The sequence below is a fragment of the Crinia signifera genome, chromosome 8 (assembly GCF_055691185.1).
Source record: "Crinia signifera chromosome 8, ASM5569118v1, whole genome shotgun sequence".
Classification (NCBI taxonomy): Eukaryota; Metazoa; Chordata; class Amphibia; order Anura; family Myobatrachidae; genus Crinia; species Crinia signifera.
The window spans coordinates 121,987,296-122,007,826 of NC_139224.1; the positions used below are offsets into that span (position 1 = coordinate 121,987,296).

The 20,531-nt window shown below is 46.7% G+C and overlaps 1 protein-coding gene across 2 annotated transcripts in view; it reads left to right on the forward strand.

Moving 5' to 3' along the window:
• The window catches only part of DIPK1A (divergent protein kinase domain 1A), a 100,323-nt gene that overhangs the window by 72,896 nt on the left and 6,896 nt on the right, over positions 1-20,531 (forward strand). For both annotated transcript variants that reach the window (XM_083157087.1, XM_083157088.1), the window contains exon 4: positions 9,937-10,044. In XM_083157087.1, coding sequence (XP_083013213.1) covers positions 9,937-10,044 — 108 coding nt within the window. The remainder of the gene's footprint in view (positions 1-9,936; positions 10,045-20,531) is intronic.

Consider the following 20,531-nt stretch of genomic DNA (forward strand, 5'->3'; position numbering starts at 1 on the left):
AAAGTGCTACAATTCAATGCCCCAAAGCAGTCAGGCCACACCCACTATGGGGTCATTGCGCCCCAAAACTGGCATTTGCAGACTACAGATTGAAAAAAGGTACTATAATGGTAAGGTCTGAATGTGTACAATTTGACAAAGACCCTTACCAATTAAAAACACCCTTGGGCAGGTGGGAAGGGTAAGTTTAAGGAGTCTCCACCTTCATATGTACATATATACATAATATACATTATTTGACGGAGGCTAGACTGCACACATGAAGAATAAATATAGATACACACTTCTTAGTGCCTTAGTAATGAGCATAATTCTATCAACTCTGCAGTCTGATGTAGAGAAAAATCCAGGTGCTTGGCATACTTTGGTGTCCAAAAAATAAATACCAGCCCACAACCCAGCGTCCCGCTAATCGTCTCTGCTGGGTCCCTAACAAAAAGACTCACTAATTATGTATTAGCAGGGCGCCTGGCTACGCTACACTGACAACGTACCTTAGGCTACGCCTTGTCAGCGTAGCCTAGCCGTGCGCCCTGCTAATATGTGGCTGTGCAGTTACACTTACTTAGGGCAGGCTCAGCGGGGGCTTGACCGGCGGGTTGAAGGGTGGGCGGCGGGGCTTGAGCGGCGGAGGGGGGAGACGCGTCCTGGCTGGGCGGCAGCAATGTACGTAATCCAGCCTACTGCCGCTGGGGGAGCTTCTCATGGTTTCCCTGCTCCCCCAGTGGCACTATGCTAATTGCATACATTGCCGCCGCCGGGGACTGTCATGGAGGACGCGACTGCGGGGAGATGAGTGCCGGAGGCACCGTTGAGGGTAAGTATAACACACTACACACACCCACACAACACCCACTTACACAACGATATCCCCACTATCCACGTCATACCCCCATTATCCACGTGGGTGTGAAGTTAATTTTATAAAGTGTGGCGAGCACAGCGAGCCACCGAGCCGAAGTATGGCGAGTGCATGTGTATCCGCGTCCCCTCGCTGGGCTCGCCACACTTTATAAGATTAACTCCACGCCCATGTGGATAGTGGGGATATGACCCATTATGTATTAGCACAGCTCCAACTATGTAAGTTACGTAGTTTGCGTAGCCAGCATAGTGGTGTATTGGTATTCTCAATACACCACTACGCAAACTACGTAATGGGCGCCCTGCTAATACAGAAGTACCAAATATTCATGTCTCGATGGGGTCCCAAGCTTTAAGATAGGATTTACGATAGTTTCTAAACCTTTGCTGTATGGCTGCCAGGGAACAAAATAAGGATGCTGTAATCTGTGACAATTTAGTGTCTGCATCTGTCCCTAAGGCGTCAATATGCACTTGGTGTTCACTTTCAACAGCCTTTAATTAGCCTAAATTATTCTCAAGGCATATAATTAGGCACATGTTTAGTAGAGTCATTGTGATGGGAGGCAATACATAAACTAAGTACACAATGAAGCATGTTGGCAATTTGCTGCATGGGGCTGGCTGCTGAATTTCTGCAAAAGAGACATAATCTATGGATTGCTATATGAGCGAAATTCAGATTGCCCAAAATTGCTCCTTTGGGGTGCCACAGAAATTCTGTCTAAGCTGAACCATGCATCCCAGCACACAGTGTGGTACCAATTCTGCGTTTTATTTGCATCGGCCTCTACAATGCACCCTGAGCACTGCTATCGGCTTTGCATCTAGCAGTGAAGTGTAACACGGACACTAACCTGTCAAAAAGGCTAGGGGCTGATATGAATAACCCGTGCCAGGCTTCCCACCTCCCAACATACTGTAGTGCCAACTCAATTGCAACAAAGATATAATGCCACGGGATTGGCATCCCTACTCTCATCCTAACCCACTGTTCCGTTCTCCTGCGTGCCAGTGCGCGTGTGTGATCCGTTGAGGGAATCTGCAACATACAGCATACGGTCACTAGATCTGCCTTATTTAGGTCGACACCAGAAATAGTTTGACATGGCTAAGATCGACACAGGTTGGCATGTTGACACAAGCATTAGGTCGACAGTAAAGGATGACATGAGTTTCTCGCGTTTTCGTGAGTTGAGGTGCCGAAAGGCGGTATTTCATACCCTACCATCCAGTACGAGCCCAAAGCATGGCAAGCGCACTAGTACAATTTGACTGTGTCCATGTCAACATTCGGGAGAAGCTCATGTCGATGTTTTGACTGCATACCTTGTCGACCTAATGCTTGTCGACCTTCCAACCCTGTCATCCTTAGCCATACCGACCTAATTTAGGTGTCGCCCTTCAATGCACTTAATAGGGTTTACCTAATGACCACTAACCGGTACTTGTTTCCTAGCAGGGCGCCCACTAAGCAAAGAGCTTAGTGGGCTATTCTGCGTAGGAAAATCGCATCGCTTACCGTGTATAGTGCTGTGCGATGCGTGCGATGCGATGTCCATGTTAAGTGCACAGGAGTGCTTCTACAATGAGATATCGCAGAGGATCGCATGGCACCAAATGCAATGCGATATTTCATTGTACAAGCACCCATGCCATGAGATGTGATGGGTGCTTACTATGGCATGTAAGCACCTCCTGGCATTGTTTTGCGTCAGCCCCAGTATCCACGCCATGGCATGGACACAGCATCGCTGCCCTCGCAATGCTTCGGGCAGGGGGCCTTGCTACTCTCAGCATGCTATTTTATTCTCCCTCCATGCACTAGTGGATGGTAAGGCATGAAATACCGCCTGTCGGCACATGTCTGCTCAAAAAATAAAGTGATAACCTTGTGTCAACCTAAGCACATGTCGACCTTCTGAGGTGTCAACCTAAGCACATGTCGACCTTAGGTCTGGTGACATAATGACAGTATACTGAGCCCAGCAGCCGGGAGCCCTAATATAGCCATCCATGGACACTTGGGCACTTGTAATATATTACTTTTACAAAGATCCCACTCCAGTAAGGACAGCTTTCGGGCATGTCCACCAATGTCACCCATCTGCCCACATCTTCACCAACAAAGTGGATAGGAAAAGGGAAAGATCTTATGTAGTTTGGTAGGTACCAGATACATTCTACAGTACATAGAATGCAAAGCCATCTATGTCCATCCCAATCATTATTTGGTCCGAATTGACAAATCATGGATTTCCAACATGTTGGCTTTTCCCGATTCCCCAACCCAAACATTGGCAGAAATGGAAATTGCCCAAGTAGCTGCCAGATGTATCTGTCCCATTAGATCAAATGTGGGGGGACCACCTTTGCTACAGTGAAGCCAGTCTAAAGCTAATAAGCAGTGAGGGATCCCGACAGTCATTATCCCAACTGGCGGGACCCAGACAGCAAGCTTCAAGCTTACAATCTATAGGGATATAGGAGGGAAACACAAGGACAGGCATCAGTAATAGCATAGCAGCCCCACCAAGTTACAAGTCCAGAAGGGAAGCGATATACATAAGTGCCTCAAAGGGTTATACGTGTAGAACTTAAATATGATAGGCTTGCCTGAAGAGGTGAGTTTTCAGGGAACACTTGAAAGGTTGGAAGCTAGTGGACAGTCTCATTGTGCGTGAAAGGGCATTCCATAGGGACTAGAGGCCTTATCAGTGTGTTAAGGCCCCCATACATTAGGCCGACTTGTCCTAAGGACAAGTCGGACCCAATTCTCCTGTGAGCCGCCCGGCAGCTCCCCGGGAGGCTCACATACAATTTAGGACTTGATGAGTCAATTTTTACATGTGATAAATCGCTTGCGATTTATCACATGTAAAACAAATGGGGAGCTGCAGGGCGGTGAGGAGCAGTGGGGCGGGTAGCGGTGATGCCAATGAGGAGCAGGTGGGGTGCAGCGCCAGTAGTGGGGGCGGGCGGCGAGTGCTGCTGACCTGGCCGGGCATGTCAGCACAAATAGTGTGGGCGGGCGCCGGGTGCGGCGAGTGCTGATGACCTGGCCGGGTATGCTGTGATCACAAATAGCAGCGCTGCCGCTGCGGGAGGGGCAGTGCAGTGGCGGCTATTAGATTTTCAAAATACCTGTCAAATAACCGGCCATTCTCTGATTGGCTGAGAGAGCTCTCAGCCAATCAGAGAACGGCCGGTCATTTGACAGGTATTTTGAAAATCTAATAGCCGCCACTGCACTGCCCGTCCCCGCTGCTGCTATTTGTGATCATCACAGCATACCCGGCCAGGTCAGTGTGTGCTGGTGCTCAGGGACCCGCTGCCCGCCGTGCTGCTCCCGGTCAGTCTGCATGCATATGCCTGTCAGGTGGGCAGGCATATGCATAGCATACAGGGAGGTCTGATGATCTTATGTGCTGACCGTCCGACCTCCCTGATCCGGTCCGATGCGCACGGGACCGCGCATCGGATCGGATCATATATCTCACACCTGCAATTTTGGGGGCGATTTCTCCCGGTTATCGGCCCAAAGTGCCGAAATCGGATGAAATCGTCCCAAAATCGCATAGTGTATGGGGGCCTTAACTCTGCAGCACTGGTGAGTTGGTTTAATAGCCCTAGTAAAGTTCAGTTTATGATAAGATAAATAAGATAAAGCTGTAAGCAATGCATGATTGGTCACAGACAGACAGCGCCCATTTCCGGCTGAAATGTATTTCCACATGATACAGGAAACCTTCAGCAGGGAGTAGGATACAAGTTGCTATGCAACAGTTCTCGACAAGGGATTCATGGGTAGCCCTCAAGCTTAACTGACCAAGTGACAGGATAACAATTCATAAGGGTCATAGGGTCAACACTATGAAGATCTACATACATTACCACTAAAGGTCAACTTAATGTATGTCATAGGTCGACTTAGGCTGACAGGATTGGAAGGTTGACACAAGCATTAGGTTGACAATGGGAAGGTCAACAGTCAAAATGTCGATGTTTTTGTCCCGAATTTGGACATGGACATCATATTCATGCACCATGTCCCCTCGCATGGCTCGCTATGCTTCAGGCACATTATATTCTCCCTCCACTCCCTAGTGGATGGTAGGGTATGAACAGGGCAGCCGAGAGGTATGCCGGGCCCCGGTAACATATTGGGGGCGTGGCCTAATCATGGGAGATGTGGCCACCCCCAAAATGTTTAAGGTGTTTGAAAAAACACTCTAAAGGCGTCCCCCACCCCCACCTCAGCAGCAGCACTCACCTACTGCATGTGCTGTGCTGACAGCAGGATCAGCATAAGCTCTCAAGCTGTCAGTGAGGGAAGGTATGGTGGGGGGGTCGGACCAAGGCCCCCGCTGAGCCCCTCCAGCAAGCCTGGACCGGCTAATTAGTACCCCCCCCCCCCTCTCTGCGGCCCCGGGTATGAAATACAAGCTTTAAGGAAAATGTGAGGGATGTGCAAAAACGTCAGCGTCACTCGCAGCTCTTTTGTTGGAGCAGCAAAAGGATGTCATTCACAGGCATATTGCACCAGCCCTGCAGCATAGCTGATGGCCGTTATATGTGCAGATATATATTAGTGCATTGTGTTATGTGTGTGGGTGGTCTGCAGTACACTGCCGTCTGTACACTTGGAGCCAGATGTACTAAGATTACATAAGGGATCTAATGGAGAGTGATAAACGACCCGCCAATCAGCTCCTGTCTGTCATGTCAAGGGCTTTGTTTCAAAATGACAGGTAGGAGCTGATTGGTTGGTGGTTTATAACGCTCAATTTTATCACTTTTTAAAACTTAGTGCATCTCGCCCTTGATGTGGCGGCCACCGGTGAATAACAGCACCATTCGCAGTGGAAATGTAATAAAATGTGAAGTGAGCAGGGCAGAATTGAGGGCCTAATGCAGTGGTCAGGGAACTCAGTCCTCATTACCCCACGCAGTGCATGTTTTGCAGGTCTCCTCACAGAATCACAAGTAAAATTATTAACTCCACCTGCGACCTTATAAAATGTGTCTGTGAGTAATTAGTACACCTGTGCACCTGCTGGGTTACCAGCAAAACATGCACTGTGTGGGGTAATGAGGACCGAGTTCCCTGACCACTGGCCTAATGGGCCTGAAGCTGGAAATGTTCATGGGCCTGGAGCTGGAAATGTTCATGGGCCTATTATGAGAAGTAGGAGAGATGAGGCCAATGCTATGTAGGCCTGTTGGACCCATAAACTATAAGCCGCAGTGTCTCCCTTACTATATAAAACTTCACATAAATGTGTAAAATAATCATGGAATTGTAATACTTCTCATTTATGGCCAGCTGGTGTCTGGTGACCATCATGGTGTTGGGCCTATTGTTATGTGGAGGCCTGGAAATGCAGCTCCATCAGCCCCATTGGTAATCTGGCCGTAGGCCATTAACGGTACCGTTCCCAAGCTTCTACGCTATGGGCAATTGCACCACTCAAACTCCCCTCTTACTCCTCAAAAAAATATCTGATTACTCTATGGTCAACCTTGAAATAAATTTTAGAGGGGTAATAACCCCCTATTTTTAAATTAAAAAATACTGTTTCCAAATGGGGTTGCTATAATCTTCCTTTAACCATGGACACATATGAATTACGCAGGTCCTGTGTCATATAAAGCAAGCTGACATGCAGCCACTGACAGAACCGGTGTAACACGTGTGTGTCTGATTAATGGGCTGTAACAGACTAACCCTAAAGCATGCAATATGCTCTGAGAGTGTGCAGCACCCGGTGTAAGATTGTTTCTGTATAACATGAGTACATCCCTGACAAACCGCCTGTTCTGCAGTGTATAAAAGGGCAAAGGTTCTTAAACACCCTGTGGCACCAAGTTATTCAGAGAATGTGAAAACACTGCAGAAAATTACTGGTTACACGAGGTGTGTGGCAGCTATCCCAGTTCTTAAATTACTGTAATAGGTGGGACAATAGGTGGGGTCATTCTGGTAGATTGCAGGTTATAGGAATTATAAAACATCATTTGTAATACATTTGCTGTAATGAGAATGTGTTGACCTAAACCATGTCGGGGGAAAAAAGGTGGAGCGCTAGGTGGCTCAATTGGATATCACAATTTTTAATATTTTAAAAATATTTTAAAAACATCTAATGAAAATAAACAGTAGCATATATGTCAATGACAATAACAATAAAAGGAATGGACAAGGAAGATAATACTTATGTCTCTGCGTAGCTGCCGTGTATCCTTGGTAGTTTTGGGGTTTTTATTTGCTGGATATAGCCCTGGAGGATGAGGGTAAACAAATTGCCGTCCTGGATGTTGTGAATGAACGCTGGAGGATGATCTGATTCCCAATTGTGGGGTCCTCGCTATGATGCGCTGATTTCAGGGGGGAACTGTAATGGATTGCTCGCTGGAGGATGGTCTGATTCCTTCTGTTGAAGGGTCCTCACGATGTTGCGAGTGATGGAGTCCACGATGTACTGGTGGAAGGTTCCCCAATTGAGGTGGAATTTAGGAGGGCAATCCGGAATGGTGACAATGAAAGGGAAAAGCCAGGGTCGGGGGGGGGAGGCCAGCGGAGGCAGAGGTTCTTCCTTGTCCAATTAAAAATAGCAAGTGCTGCCTAACCTGTTTCGTCGTGATGTCACGACTTTATCAAAGGTATGGCACTTGGTCAGTGGGCTTGGTTTAAATACCCTTAGACAGGAAGTGTACATGCACATGTAATTAATTATCCAATTGATCCAAAGAACGTATAAAAAAATCTGGTTTAAATACAATAAATGATAGTAATAATAGTAATATAGGAGGCAGACCTAATACCAATATAATGCAGAGTTAATTACCTTACATAGGGCGGAAGACACTGTATATAGCTGTAGTGAGAGCCAGCTGGAACGCACGCCGTAAAATATTAAAAATTGTGATATCCAATTGATCCACCTAGCGCTCCACCTTTTTTTCCCTGTTTCGCACCCACAGGAGGGTTGACATCCCTCCAGCAGGAGCAGCTTAGCAACACACCCCACAGGGCGCCTATTCCTACTCTGAGTATCCCATCTCGAGTACACCCCCATTCTCCACTAAACCATGTCGACCTTCTGTGATCAACCCAATGTATGTCGACATAATATGTGTCGATCCTATAACCCATTCCCATGTGACATTGTAGACTGAATGAGCAGACCGAGACGTGCAGTGTTGCTAGGTAACACCAGAGGCATCTCATTCCTGATCCTTAAAGGTAACGTAATGTAGGCTTGGATTTGTGGTTTCTAGACTAAAGTCAGCCACATGTGGCTGGATGTCAGGCCCAGCCCATGTTACGGACAATCAGTAAGCGTGCATGCACTTACCAGTCCTCAGATGGAGCTGCAGAGCCATCAGCCTAGTGTATATCTAGCCTTCGTGCCAGTGTATTGCAGTAGTATCATAAATAGAAATCCAATATGGGTTGAATTGTATGGTGTATTATACCTTGTATACAGCATTATCATAGCACATGAAGGATCACTAGCAGCAGTTATCGTATACAGCATTATTAAATGTATACCATGTAAGCGGACTGTATTGCAGGGACCATTGGCTGTCTCTCCTTTAGCCACTCCCACTGCGCACTATGCTCACCTGATTCTCCTCCTGCTTGGCACCATGTTGCTCAAGGGAGTAGAGCGGCCACGTCAGCTCCGAAAGGGGCTTGCTGAGCCAGGTACCGCCTTCATCCTGCTCTAGCGGATCTGAGATGTGTGCTGTGCCTCCAGCGATGCAGAGAAGGGGGGATTACCAGGATGGGGGGACAGTCACTGCTAGGTGACAGTATGGGACTGAAAATGGACTGTGCAGGCAGGTCACTTTTGACTGTATTGTGTACAGTATAGTGTTCTAGTATAATCAAAATTGACCTTAGTCAAAAATTGCACAGAAATATAGACAACATTGGTGGTTCTGAGCTCCAGGATGTTCAGAAGAAATAACATAGCCAAAATCACACCATGTGTATGCACTTTTAGGGGTATGCTGTGGGAGGGGAGGGTTATGGTCAGGCTGTGGGATGGGAGCGTTAGTGTTAGGCTATGGTAGGAGGCGGCTAGGGGTAGGCTGCATTTGGGAAGGGGTCCACTGGAAGTTCTCATCAACTAAACACCGGTCCCAGAAGACCTCATTGGACCAGCTGTACAAGGTAAGTCTCTGCTAGACTACCCGGGACATTTTGGCAGCATTCTAATATTGTCAACATTTCATCAGTGTCCATATAATGAATGTCAACAGGCTCAACTTCAACATTACAAATGTCTAAAAAATATACCACTCCTCTTCAGTGGTAGGAGGTCATGGGTTCAATTCCCACCATGGCCCTAACTGTGTGGAGTTCGTATATTCTCCCCGTACTTGCGTGGGTTTCCTCCAGTTACTCCGTTTTTTCCAACAATCCAAAAAATATACTGGTAGGTAATTATCTTCCAACAAAAATAACCCTAGGATATCTGCGTATTCGTGTACATATGGTAGGGAATATAGATTGTAAGCTCCACTGGGGCAGGGACTGATGTGATTGTTCAACTATTCTCTGTACAGCGCTGCGGAATATGTGTGCGCTATTAAATAACTGGTAATACATAATAAGTATGCATTTTATACAGTTGTAAACCCAAAGATAGTCTTGTGTTATATAGGTGAATCCATATTGAAATCACACAGTATGAGAGGCCTCTACTCTACAAAATTCTGCCGTAAATGCAAATGTAAAGCGCTTTGAGTCCTATTAGGAGAGAAGTGCTATGTTGTTTTTGTTGCTATTATTCAAGAGTATATATTCTAGCGATAGCTAAGTAGTTTCATTGTCAATTTTTTTACATATGGTTACCAGAGAATTATCAAACAACCCAAGAATATTTGTAACTTTTTATATCATTCAGAGGAAGTACATTTCCCCGGTATTCCCTCCATTCCTGTATCTACTGAACAGTATAGGAGGATCTGCTTAATTTGTGACCGTCCTGTTTTGGTGATGGAAATAAGGTGTGATGGTTTTATTACTGTACAATTCCTAATTCTGACTTTTCTTTCCAGTGCGATAAATATCGGAAGGGGATTATTGACGGATCAGCATGTGACGGCCTGTGCTCGAAGGAAACCCTATATTTTGGAAAATGTCTGTCAACAAAACCAAACAGTCAGGTAGCTTGTTTTTGTGTGTGTTAATAGGGGAAGGTTTGCAAATGGTGCGTCTCAGGGAAAGGCTGGCTTCTGCCCTCCATCTGCTTCTGCTGAATGATCTCCCATGATGATCAGTGCAGTCATTCAGCAGCATCTGGTGTGCCCATCCCTGAAATGTACTTAGCAGTAAGTTCTCACTACTTGCAGAGCTAACTTGTAGGTGGTATCACATGACCTTCACCTGGGAATTTAGCATGCCCTGTTTATATTTAGAAATGGAAGGAGGCAGTTTTTATAGGCTTTTTATTGAATGATCTTTGTGTGTGTATGGATGTTCCACGATAACTTATCGTCTTCAAACTTTGCACACTACCTTATCATCTTAAGGGACAATTTAACTTTGAAAATGGGTTTAATCGGAAGAGCCCTTAAGGGGTGCTGTCATATAGATCCATGCTCTTTCTGTTGTTTTCATGCAATTTCATATGTCGTTGGAAAGCCTACGACTTTCTGAAGACAACACAATAAACAGACTCCCTTAAGTGGACCCTTAAAGGCCTATAAGGGTCCATTGAATGAAAAGGAATTCAGGTTACAAAACTTTTGACAAACTGAAATTAATAAGCGACTTATCGGCAAAGTGGTCTGTGAATCGAACACTGTTGATATCCACCTTGCCCTGCTGTGGCTGACAAGGGTAGGTGGATAGCTGGAGACTTTCTCTGGCTGCTGCAGCAGCTCCTACCCTGCTGTGGTTGGCAAGGGTAGGTGGAACAAAAATTCCATAAGCATATTTTCACCATCCGTCGGATAGGCCTTAAGACTAGTAGTATAATAAAATAAACTATAGAATTTCTCTTTATTGTTAAAATACAACTAATTTGTCTATTGCTGCCGGTGTGGCAAAACCTGAATTTTTGTAGGAAATCCGTTTTTCTCCTATGAGCATAGAAAACACACTGTCATTTGCCGTTATCATACAGTTGTGCACTATGGTCCAATTCAGCATGAATTATTCTTAAATGGACCTTGCGGCCTGAATAAGAAATCCCTTTAGATAGCGCTGTCAGGCCAAATAATTTAAATCAAGTGGATACAATCATTAAACATACAATGTTTATTTTATAGTTAATCTCCTAAACACGATCATACACAATAATACAATATACATATATGATGGCGGAGGGAAAAAGTTGAAATTGAGATATTCAAAATCGGCTAGTGTGGAAAAGTTGTGACGTGACCTGAATAAGAAACGTGCAAAAGCGTTATATCTTCTGTTCCAGCAAGACACCTAAAGTTTCGCTTTTTAGATAAAAATAACAAAACGTATGAAGAAGCTCCAATCTAGTTAAAAATTATGTCAGGACGTCTTAGAGTGGTTCATTACTATACTTTAGCATAGTAAAAAAAAAAAAAAAAGTGTGTGCGCTTATCCTAGTGCAAAGTTACTGATTTGTCGAGAGAAAAAAATCCCCGATAACTGACCCGTTTTCATGGTCACAATTGTGAATATTGAGGGCCAGATGCACTAAGCTTCAAAAGTGATAAAATGGAGAGTGATAAACAGCCAGCCAATCAGCTCCTGCATGACATTTTTCAAACACAGTGACATTACAGGTAGGAGCTGATTGGCTGACTGTTTATCACTCTCTATTTTATCAATTTTCACCTGAAAGTGCTTTTTTTTATTTTTTTAGGAGAGGATGCCCTATAATTCAAGTGACCAAGAAAAAAAACTTGGGGCAAAAAATCAGGGTACAGTAAATCCCTTTTGTTTGCCCTTAATAGAATAGTGCACCTCTGTGTCTTCTACTGTCCAACTCTTTACTGAATTCTACAGTAAGTTCAGTAAACAATGGATTACACTCTGTTATTTCGGTACAGTATTTTACACACTTCTGTTTATTGTCTTTGATTGTGGCAGTTTATTTTAAACGTGAATTGGTCTGAAAAACTGTTTTTTATCCCCTATGCTGGTAGCATGATTGGGCTGCATTAGATAATATAATTATGCAAAAGATTAGCCAAAATATTAGCCAATAAATACATTAAAGTTCATTATGCTGTAATAAACAAACAAATCTAATGTTTAGAAAATTAAAATCAAGAACAAATTCAAGAACAGATTAAGAAATAACTGGTTTCAAAGATGTTGCACATACACTATTGTCGTCTTCTTCTTGTTTTTTTATGTTGTGTTTTGAGTTCAAACCACTTGTGATTGGCATATACTGTATGTACTGCTGGACACCACTCATAAAATGAATAACTCTCAATAGCATATCCAGTAGACTTTGTTATTATTTTCAATACACACAATTTATATGATTTTAGAATTCTGGCTTGACAGTTGCTGTATGAAATGTATGCATAGCATAATGTTTGCATAGCATATGTGGTATGACTTGTTGACAGTGACCATGTTGACATTCAGTAGGTCTTCATGGATATGTTGACATGATGAACTGTCAACAAACCATCCCTGGTTGAATAGTGTCCTCTTATTGTTTCTCATTGGCAGCTCCAGCTTCTAAGTAGGCCTTTAATACTCTTGCATTCCAATGACTATCTTTCCCCAGTGTCAAATTGGCCACCTTGCTCTTTTGACACATGCTAGGGATGCCAATCCTGGGGCATTTTTGTAATCCTGAAAATTGGGGATTGAAAAATGCCTAATCCCGGGATTAATTTTGTCAATATAATGACAAACTTTAATCCCACTCTGTCCCCCCCCCCCCAAACCATTGTCACAGTACCTGGACGCGGAGTCTGGGAGGCCTGGGGCGGCGGCATTGTCGAGGAGGTTGGGTGCCGGTTGGTTGTGTGACATGGAGCGGCAGGTCACGCTGTGCACAGCAGTGCGCCAGGATCAGAAGCAGAGATGGTCTCTCAGCGCTGCCTGGCATTGGGGCAATCCCGGAATTAGAGACTCTAATCCTGGGATTCAAATTCCGGTGCTTTTAGGGTCAAATCCGGGAATACCGCCAATCCCAATATCGAGATTGGCCACCCTACTCCCAGCATAGGGGATGCAAAACCTATTTTTCAGACCGATTCATGTTTAAAATAAACTGCCACAATTAAAGACCATAAACAGAAGTGTGTAAAATGCTGTACCTAAATAACAGAGTGTAATGCATTGTTTACTGAACTTACTGTAGCATTCAGTAAAGAGTTGAACATTAGAAGACACAGAGATGCACTATTCTATTAAGGGATTTTCTCTGATTTTTTTGGACCAAGTTTTTTTTCTTGGTCACTTCAATTATAGAGCATCCTCTTCTAAACAAAAAAAAAAAACGCTTTCAGGTGAAAATACATAGGGCCAGATGCACTAAGCTTCAAAAGTGATAAAATGGAGACTGATAAACAGCCAGCCAATCAGCTCCTACCTGTCATGTCACAGACTGTGTTTGAAAAATGTCATGCAGCAGCTGATTGGCCGGCTGTTTATCACTCTCCATTTTATCACTTTTGAAGCTTAGTGCATCTGGCCTACAATATTCACAATTGTGACCATGAAAATGGGTCAGTTATCAGGGATTTGTTTCTCCCGCCAAAGTCAGTAACTTTGCACTAGGACAAGCTCGTACTCTTTCTTACAGTGCTAAAGTATATTAATGAACCACTAAAAGACGTCCTGAAATAATTTTAACTAGATCGGAGCTTCTTCATACTTTTGTTATTTTCATCTAAAAAGCGAAACTTTAGGTGTCTTGCCGGCAGGGGCGGGCTGGGCCGGGGGGCAGGGTGCCATATGCCCCCCGGGCTAGTACATATATGCGGCACTAGGGCCGCTTGTGCTGCGCATACCTGACAGCCGGGAAGGATCTTCTGCCTGCCTCCCTGGCTGTCAGTGTCAGGAGGATGCGGCCGCTGCTCATCTCACTGCTGTGTGCACTGTGCAGATGCTTAGGAGGCGGAGGGCTCTGTGAGGGGGCGGGGCTTAGCTGGGCTCCGTGAAGGGGGCGGGGCTTCATGGAGCTCCGTGGAGAGGGCGGGGCTTATCGGGCTGATCTGGGGGAGACGCTGACAAAATGGTCACTTGCTAGCTGAGGTGACTGCACTGCTGGGTGCGGACAAGCTAGCAGCCTTTCTGATTGTGCGGCTCACACCTTCCTTCCCTCCCTCAGTAGCCACAGGATTTATACAGCTGCTGCAGCCCTGGAAAGAGGGATCTTTTAGAGGCAAGTGGTATATGCAGCTGTACCCCATGCAGTAAGTAAGCCACAGTAAGCTACTGTTTTTTGATTTTTTTTTTTTTAATGAAAAATTTTAAATCTTAAACTGCCTACACATTACACAATGGGCCTGATTCAGACATAATCATACACAGGGGCGGATTGGCCATTATAACTACCGGGAAGTTTCCCGGGAGGCCGATGATAGTGAGGCCGAAATACCATCCCCAGGCTCCCCGTGTAATGTGCCATTCAGCAGCAGCCCGGCTGCTGAATGCGGCTCAGCCTCCTCCCGGCCGCCTCCTCCCTCTTGCGCTCACTTAAGTTCTATAGACAGCGCATTGCGCAGCGCAGTGCTACAGGTCTCCCAAGCCAGCGGCCCTTTGAAGTGCGGCACCGGCCGCCAGCCAATCAGAACTGTTGTGTTCCAGCAGCCGCGGTGATTGGCTGCCGGGACATGAGCTCTGATTGGCTGACAAACCGGAGCCATAGTTCTCTCTGCCGGAGCCTGGGACTAGATGAAGCAGCAGCGGGCAGCGGCAGCGTGAGTCGGGCTGGGGTCTGGACTGAGCTCTGGGCTGGGGTCTGGACTGAGCTCTGGGCTGGGGTCTGGACTGAGCTCTGGGCTGGGGCTGTGCTGAGTGCTGGGCTGGGGCTGTGCTGAGCTCTGGGCTGGGCCATGTGCTGGTCTGGGCTGTGCTGAGCTCTGGGCTCCCTGGGGCTGTGCTGAGCTCTTGGCTGGGGCTGTGCTGAGCGCTGGGCTGGGGCTGTGCTGAGCTCTGGGCTGGGCCCTGTGCTGGTCTGGGCTCTCTGGGCTGTGCTGAGCTCTGGGCTCGCTGGGCTGGGGCTGTGCTGAGCTCTGGGCTGGGCTCTGTGCTGGTCTGGGCTGAGCTCTGGGCTGGGCTGGGCTGAGCTCTGGCTGCATCTATGGCCGCACCTATGACCAGTGCTGCAAGTAAGGGGGTACGGCGTGGTACGGAGTACCTGTAAGAAATATGTTGCAGGTACGCAGTACCACTTACCCCCTGACCCACTGTCAATTCTATTTTTATTTTAAGTCTAAATATAATGCATCCGCAGCCCGCCCACCCAGCGTTATGATTGGTGATGGATGCAGCTATCGGCTACTGCTGATTTAGCCTGTCACACTGACAGGCATCAGCGGTGCTGACAGCATGAAGAGCAGGCTCCACAATTGTAAGCACAAGCTGCCTGGCTCTCCCCCAAGCAAGAGCCAACCCACCCCCAGGCATTCCCTGCTGTTTCTCATTCCTTGTCTCCTGATGCCATGCTACTATTGTCATTTAGTCACTCCTCTAGCTTTGTGTGACCACGCCCCCTCATGGCACATGGTCACGCCCATTTTTGGTGGAGGCTATCAGTACCACCAAGAAAAAAATCTTACTTGCACCACTGCCTATGACAGCCACCCCAGCCCCTGCAAGAACCAGGTGCACACATGGCTCCGCCCCCTCTCTATTATATGTTCCTCCCCATCTACTTTTCCTAGGGATGTGTCAGAATCACAGCACACCTGCCCTGGGACAAGCAGTCCCCTTACTCTCTTTAATGAGTGGGGCAGTACCCAGCTTCCTTATGTCCTTGTCCAGTGCCAACCTACTCCTGCTGTCCCCAGCTCCCACCTATTCCGTCCTGGCTCTCCTCTAATACGCAGCACTCCTCCTAATACAGTACCAATTCCTCCTTTCCCCAGCTTCCACTGCAACATGCATCTTTCTGCCCTCTCTAGCGCCCTACGCCTCTCTAGCGCCCTGCATCTTTCTACCCTCCATAGTGCCCTATGTCTCTCTCTATCCCTCCCTAGTGCCTGTGTCTCTCTATCCCACCCTACATCTCTCTATCCCTCCCTATTGATCTGTCTCTCCCTGCCGTCACTGTCTCTGCGTCTCTCTCTGCCGTCACTGTCCCTGAATCCCCGCCGACAATATCCCTGCATTGTGGCCCACTTCCATGTGACATAATGTGAATTTTGGCTCCTACTATGCGGCAGAATGTGAATTTTGGACCATTCCGTGTGACATATTGTGAATTTTGGCTCAATTCAGGTGGCATAACGTAAATTTTGACTCCTTCTTTGTGAATTATGGTTTATTGTGTGTGGCATTATGCAAATTTTGGCTTATTCTGTGTAACATTACATAATGTGAATTTTTACTCAATCTCTGTGAAATTTGGCTTATTCCATATGGTATAAAGTGTAAGGGACAAGTACAGTATAAGGGGGTCTACTATTGTGTTGCATAATTTGCGTAAGAGGTATATGGTGGGGTACACTACACTCAAGGACATGCCCCCTTTTGAGCGGCCACACATCTTTCCCTGCAGCGTGCACGCTGAACCATCACTTTGCCATACCACCACTTAAAAATATCTACTTCAATCACTATATATATATATTAAGGGATTTTCTCTGATTTTTTTGGACCAAGTTTTTTTTCTTGGTCACTTCAATTATAGAGCATCCTCTTCTAAACAAAAAAAAAAACGCTTTCAGGTGAAAATACATAGGGCCAGATGCACTAAGCTTCAAAAGTGATAAAATGGAGACTGATAAACAGCCAGCCAATCAGCTCCTACCTGTCATGTCACAGACTGTGTTTGAAAAATGTCATGCAGCAGCTGATTGGCCGGCTGTTTATCACTCTCCATTTTATCACTTTTGAAGCTTAGTGCATCTGGCCTACAATATTCACAATTGTGACCATGAAAATGGGTCAGTTATCAGGGATTTGTTTCTCCCGCCAAAGTCAGTAACTTTGCACTAGGACAAGCTCGTACTCTTTCTTACAGTGCTAAAGTATATTAATGAACCACTAAAAGACGTCCTGAAATAATTTTAACTAGATCGGAGCTTCTTCATACTTTTGTTATTTTCATCTAAAAAGCGAAACTTTAGGTGTCTTGCCGGCAGGGGCGGGCTGGGCCGGGGGGCAGGGTGCCATATGCCCCCCGGGCTAGTACATATATGCGGCACTAGGGCCGCTTGTGCTGCGCATACCTGACAGCCGGGAAGGATCTTCTGCCTGCCTCCCTGGCTGTCAGTGTCAGGAGGATGCGGCCGCTGCTCATCTCACTGCTGTGTGCACTGTGCAGATGCTTAGGAGGCGGAGGGCTCTGTGAGGGGGCGGGGCTTAGCTGGGCTCCGTGAAGGGGGCGGGGCTTCACGGAGCTCCGTGGAGAGGGCGGGGCTTATCGGGCTGATCTGGGGGAGACGCTGACAAAATGGTCACTTGCTAGCTGAGGTGACTGCACTGCTGGGTGCGGACAAGCTAGCAGCCTTTCTGATTGTGCGGCTCACACCTTCCTTCCCTCCCTCAGTAGCCACAGGATTTATACAGCTGCTGCAGCCCTGGAAAGAGGGATCTTTTAGAGGCAAGTGGTATATGCAGCTGTACCCCATGCAGTAAGTAAGCCACAGTAAGCTACTGTTTTTTGATTTTTTTTTTTTTAATGAAAAATTTTAAATCTTAAACTGCCTACACATTACACAATGGGCCTGATTCAGACATAATCATACACAGGGGCGGATTGGCCATTATAACTACCGGGAAGTTTCCCGGGAGGCCGATGATAGTGAGGCCGAAATACCATCCCCAGGCTCCCCGTGTAATGTGCCATTCAGCAGCAGCCCGGCTGCTGAATGCGGCTCAGCCTCCTCCCGGCCGCCTCCTCCCTCTTGCGCTCACTTAAGTTCTATAGACAGCGCATTGCGCAGCGCAGTGCTACAGGTCTCCCAAGCCAGCGGCCCTTTGAAGTGCGGCACCGGCCGCCAGCCAATCAGAACTGTTGTGTTCCAGCAGCCGCGGTGATTGGCTGCCGGGACATGAGCTCTGATTGGCTGACAAACCGGAGCCATAGTTCTCTCTGCCGGAGCCTGGGACTAGATGAAGCAGCAGCGGGCAGCGGCAGCGTGAGTCGGGCTGGGGTCTGGACTGAGCTCTGGGCTGGGGTCTGGACTGAGCTCTGGGCTGGGGCTGTGCTGAGTGCTGGGCTGGGGCTGTGCTGAGCTCTGGGCTGGGCCATGTGCTGGTCTGGGCTGTGCTGAGCTCTGGGCTCCCTGGGGCTGTGCTGAGCTCTTGGCTGGGGCTGTGCTGAGCGCTGGGCTGGGGCTGTGCTGAGCTCTGGGCTGGGCCCTGTGCTGGTCTGGGCTCTCTGGGCTGTGCTGAGCTCTGGGCTCGCTGGGCTGGGGCTGTGCTGAGCTCTGGGCTGGGCTCTGTGCTGGTCTGGGCTGAGCTCTGGGCTGGGCTGGGCTGAGCTCTGGCTGCATCTATGGCCGCACCTATGACCAGTGCTGCAAGTAAGGGGGTACGGCGTGGTACGGAGTACCTGTAAGAAATATGTTGCAGGTACGCAGTACCACTTACCCCCTGACCCACTGTCAATTCTATTTTTATTTTAAGTCTAAATATAATGCATCCGCAGCCCGCCCACCCAGCGTTATGATTGGTGATGGATGCAGCTATCGGCTACTGCTGATTTAGCCTGTCACACTGACAGGCATCAGCGGTGCTGACAGCATGAAGAGCAGGCTCCACAATTGTAAGCACAAGCTGCCTGGCTCTCCCCCAAGCAAGAGCCAACCCACCCCCAGGCATTCCCTGCTGTTTCTCATTCCTTGTCTCCTGATGCCATGCTACTATTGTCATTTAGTCACTCCTCTAGCTTTGTGTGACCACGCCCCCTCATGGCACATGGCCACGCCCATTTTTGGTGGAGGCTATCAGTACCACCAAGAAAAAAATCTTACTTGCACCACTGCCTATGACAGCCACCCCAGCCCCTGCAAGAACCAGGTGCACACATGGCTCCGCCCCCTCTCTATTATATGTTCCTCCCCATCTACTTTTCCTAGGGATGTGTCAGAATCACAGCACACCTGCCCTGGGACAAGCAGTCCCCTTACTCTCTTTAATGAGTGGGGCAGTACCCAGCTTCCTTATGTCCTTGTCCAGTGCCAACCTACTCCTGCTGTCCCCAGCTCCCACCTATTCCATCCTGGCTCTCCTCTAATACGCAGCACTCCTCCTAATACAGTACCAATTCCTCCTTTCCCCAGCTTCCACTGCAACATGCATCTTTCTGCCCTCTCTAGCGCCCTACGCCTCTCTAGCGCCCTGCATCTTTCTACCCTCCATAGTGCCCTATGTCTCTCTCTATCCCTCCCTAGTGCCTGTGTCTCTCTATCCCACCCTACATCTCTCTATCCCTCCCTATTGATCTGTCTCTCTCTGCCGTCACTGTCCCTGAATCCCCGCCGACAATATCCCTGCATTGTGGCCCACTTCCATGTGACATAATGTGAATTTTGGCTCCTACTATGCGGCAGAATGTGAATTTTGGACCATTCCGTGTGACATATTGTGAATTTTGGCTCAATTCAGGTGGCATAACGTAAATTTTGACTCCTTTGTGAATTATGGTTTATTGTGTGTGGCATTATGCAAATTTTGGCTTATTCTGTGTAACATTACATAATGTGAATTTTTACTCAATCTCTGTGAAATTTGGCTTATTCCATATGGTATAAAGTGTAAGGGACAAGTACAGTATAAGGGGGTCTACTATTGTGTTGCATAATTTGCGTAAGAGGTATATGGTGGGGTACACTACACTCAAGGACATGCCCCCTTTTGAGCGGCCACACATCTTTCCCTGCAGCGTGCACGCTGAACCATCACTTTGCCATACCACCACTTAAAAATATCTACTTCAATCACTATATATATATATTAAAAAAAATTAAATATATTATATTTTATTTCGTCATTTACTAATGGGCCGGTGCTCTGTACTTGCCCCCCAGGCTAAAAGTTGCCAGCCAGCCCCTGCTTGCCGGAACAGAAGATATTGACTTAGAGCAAATGCTTTTGCACATTTCTTATTCAGGTCAAGTCACAACTTTTCCATGCTAGCTGATTTTGAATATCTCAATTTCAACTTTTTCACTCAGCCCTAATACATATGATAAAAACGATTTTATATAAAAAAAATCAATAACCAAACAACCCTCCAGGTGAGGTATTCTGTGGATATTTGAACATCAATAATCCCAAAATTTAAATTAACAGATGGTTAGTGAGTTGCTGTTCATGCAAAAGCTCATAAGCAGGAAAAAAGCCGTTGTTAGTTTGTTTGTTCAGCTTATTAGGGTTAGAGCAGTTGCAGCATTATTTTTTGTAGAAACGTCCCAAACGTATTGGACTGGTGTATCAATTAATTACGTGGTAAGTATGAAGCACTTCATATAGCAAGCTTGAAAATAAGCAAGAAGGCTTGTTTTTAGTTGTTAGCTTAGCCGATTTA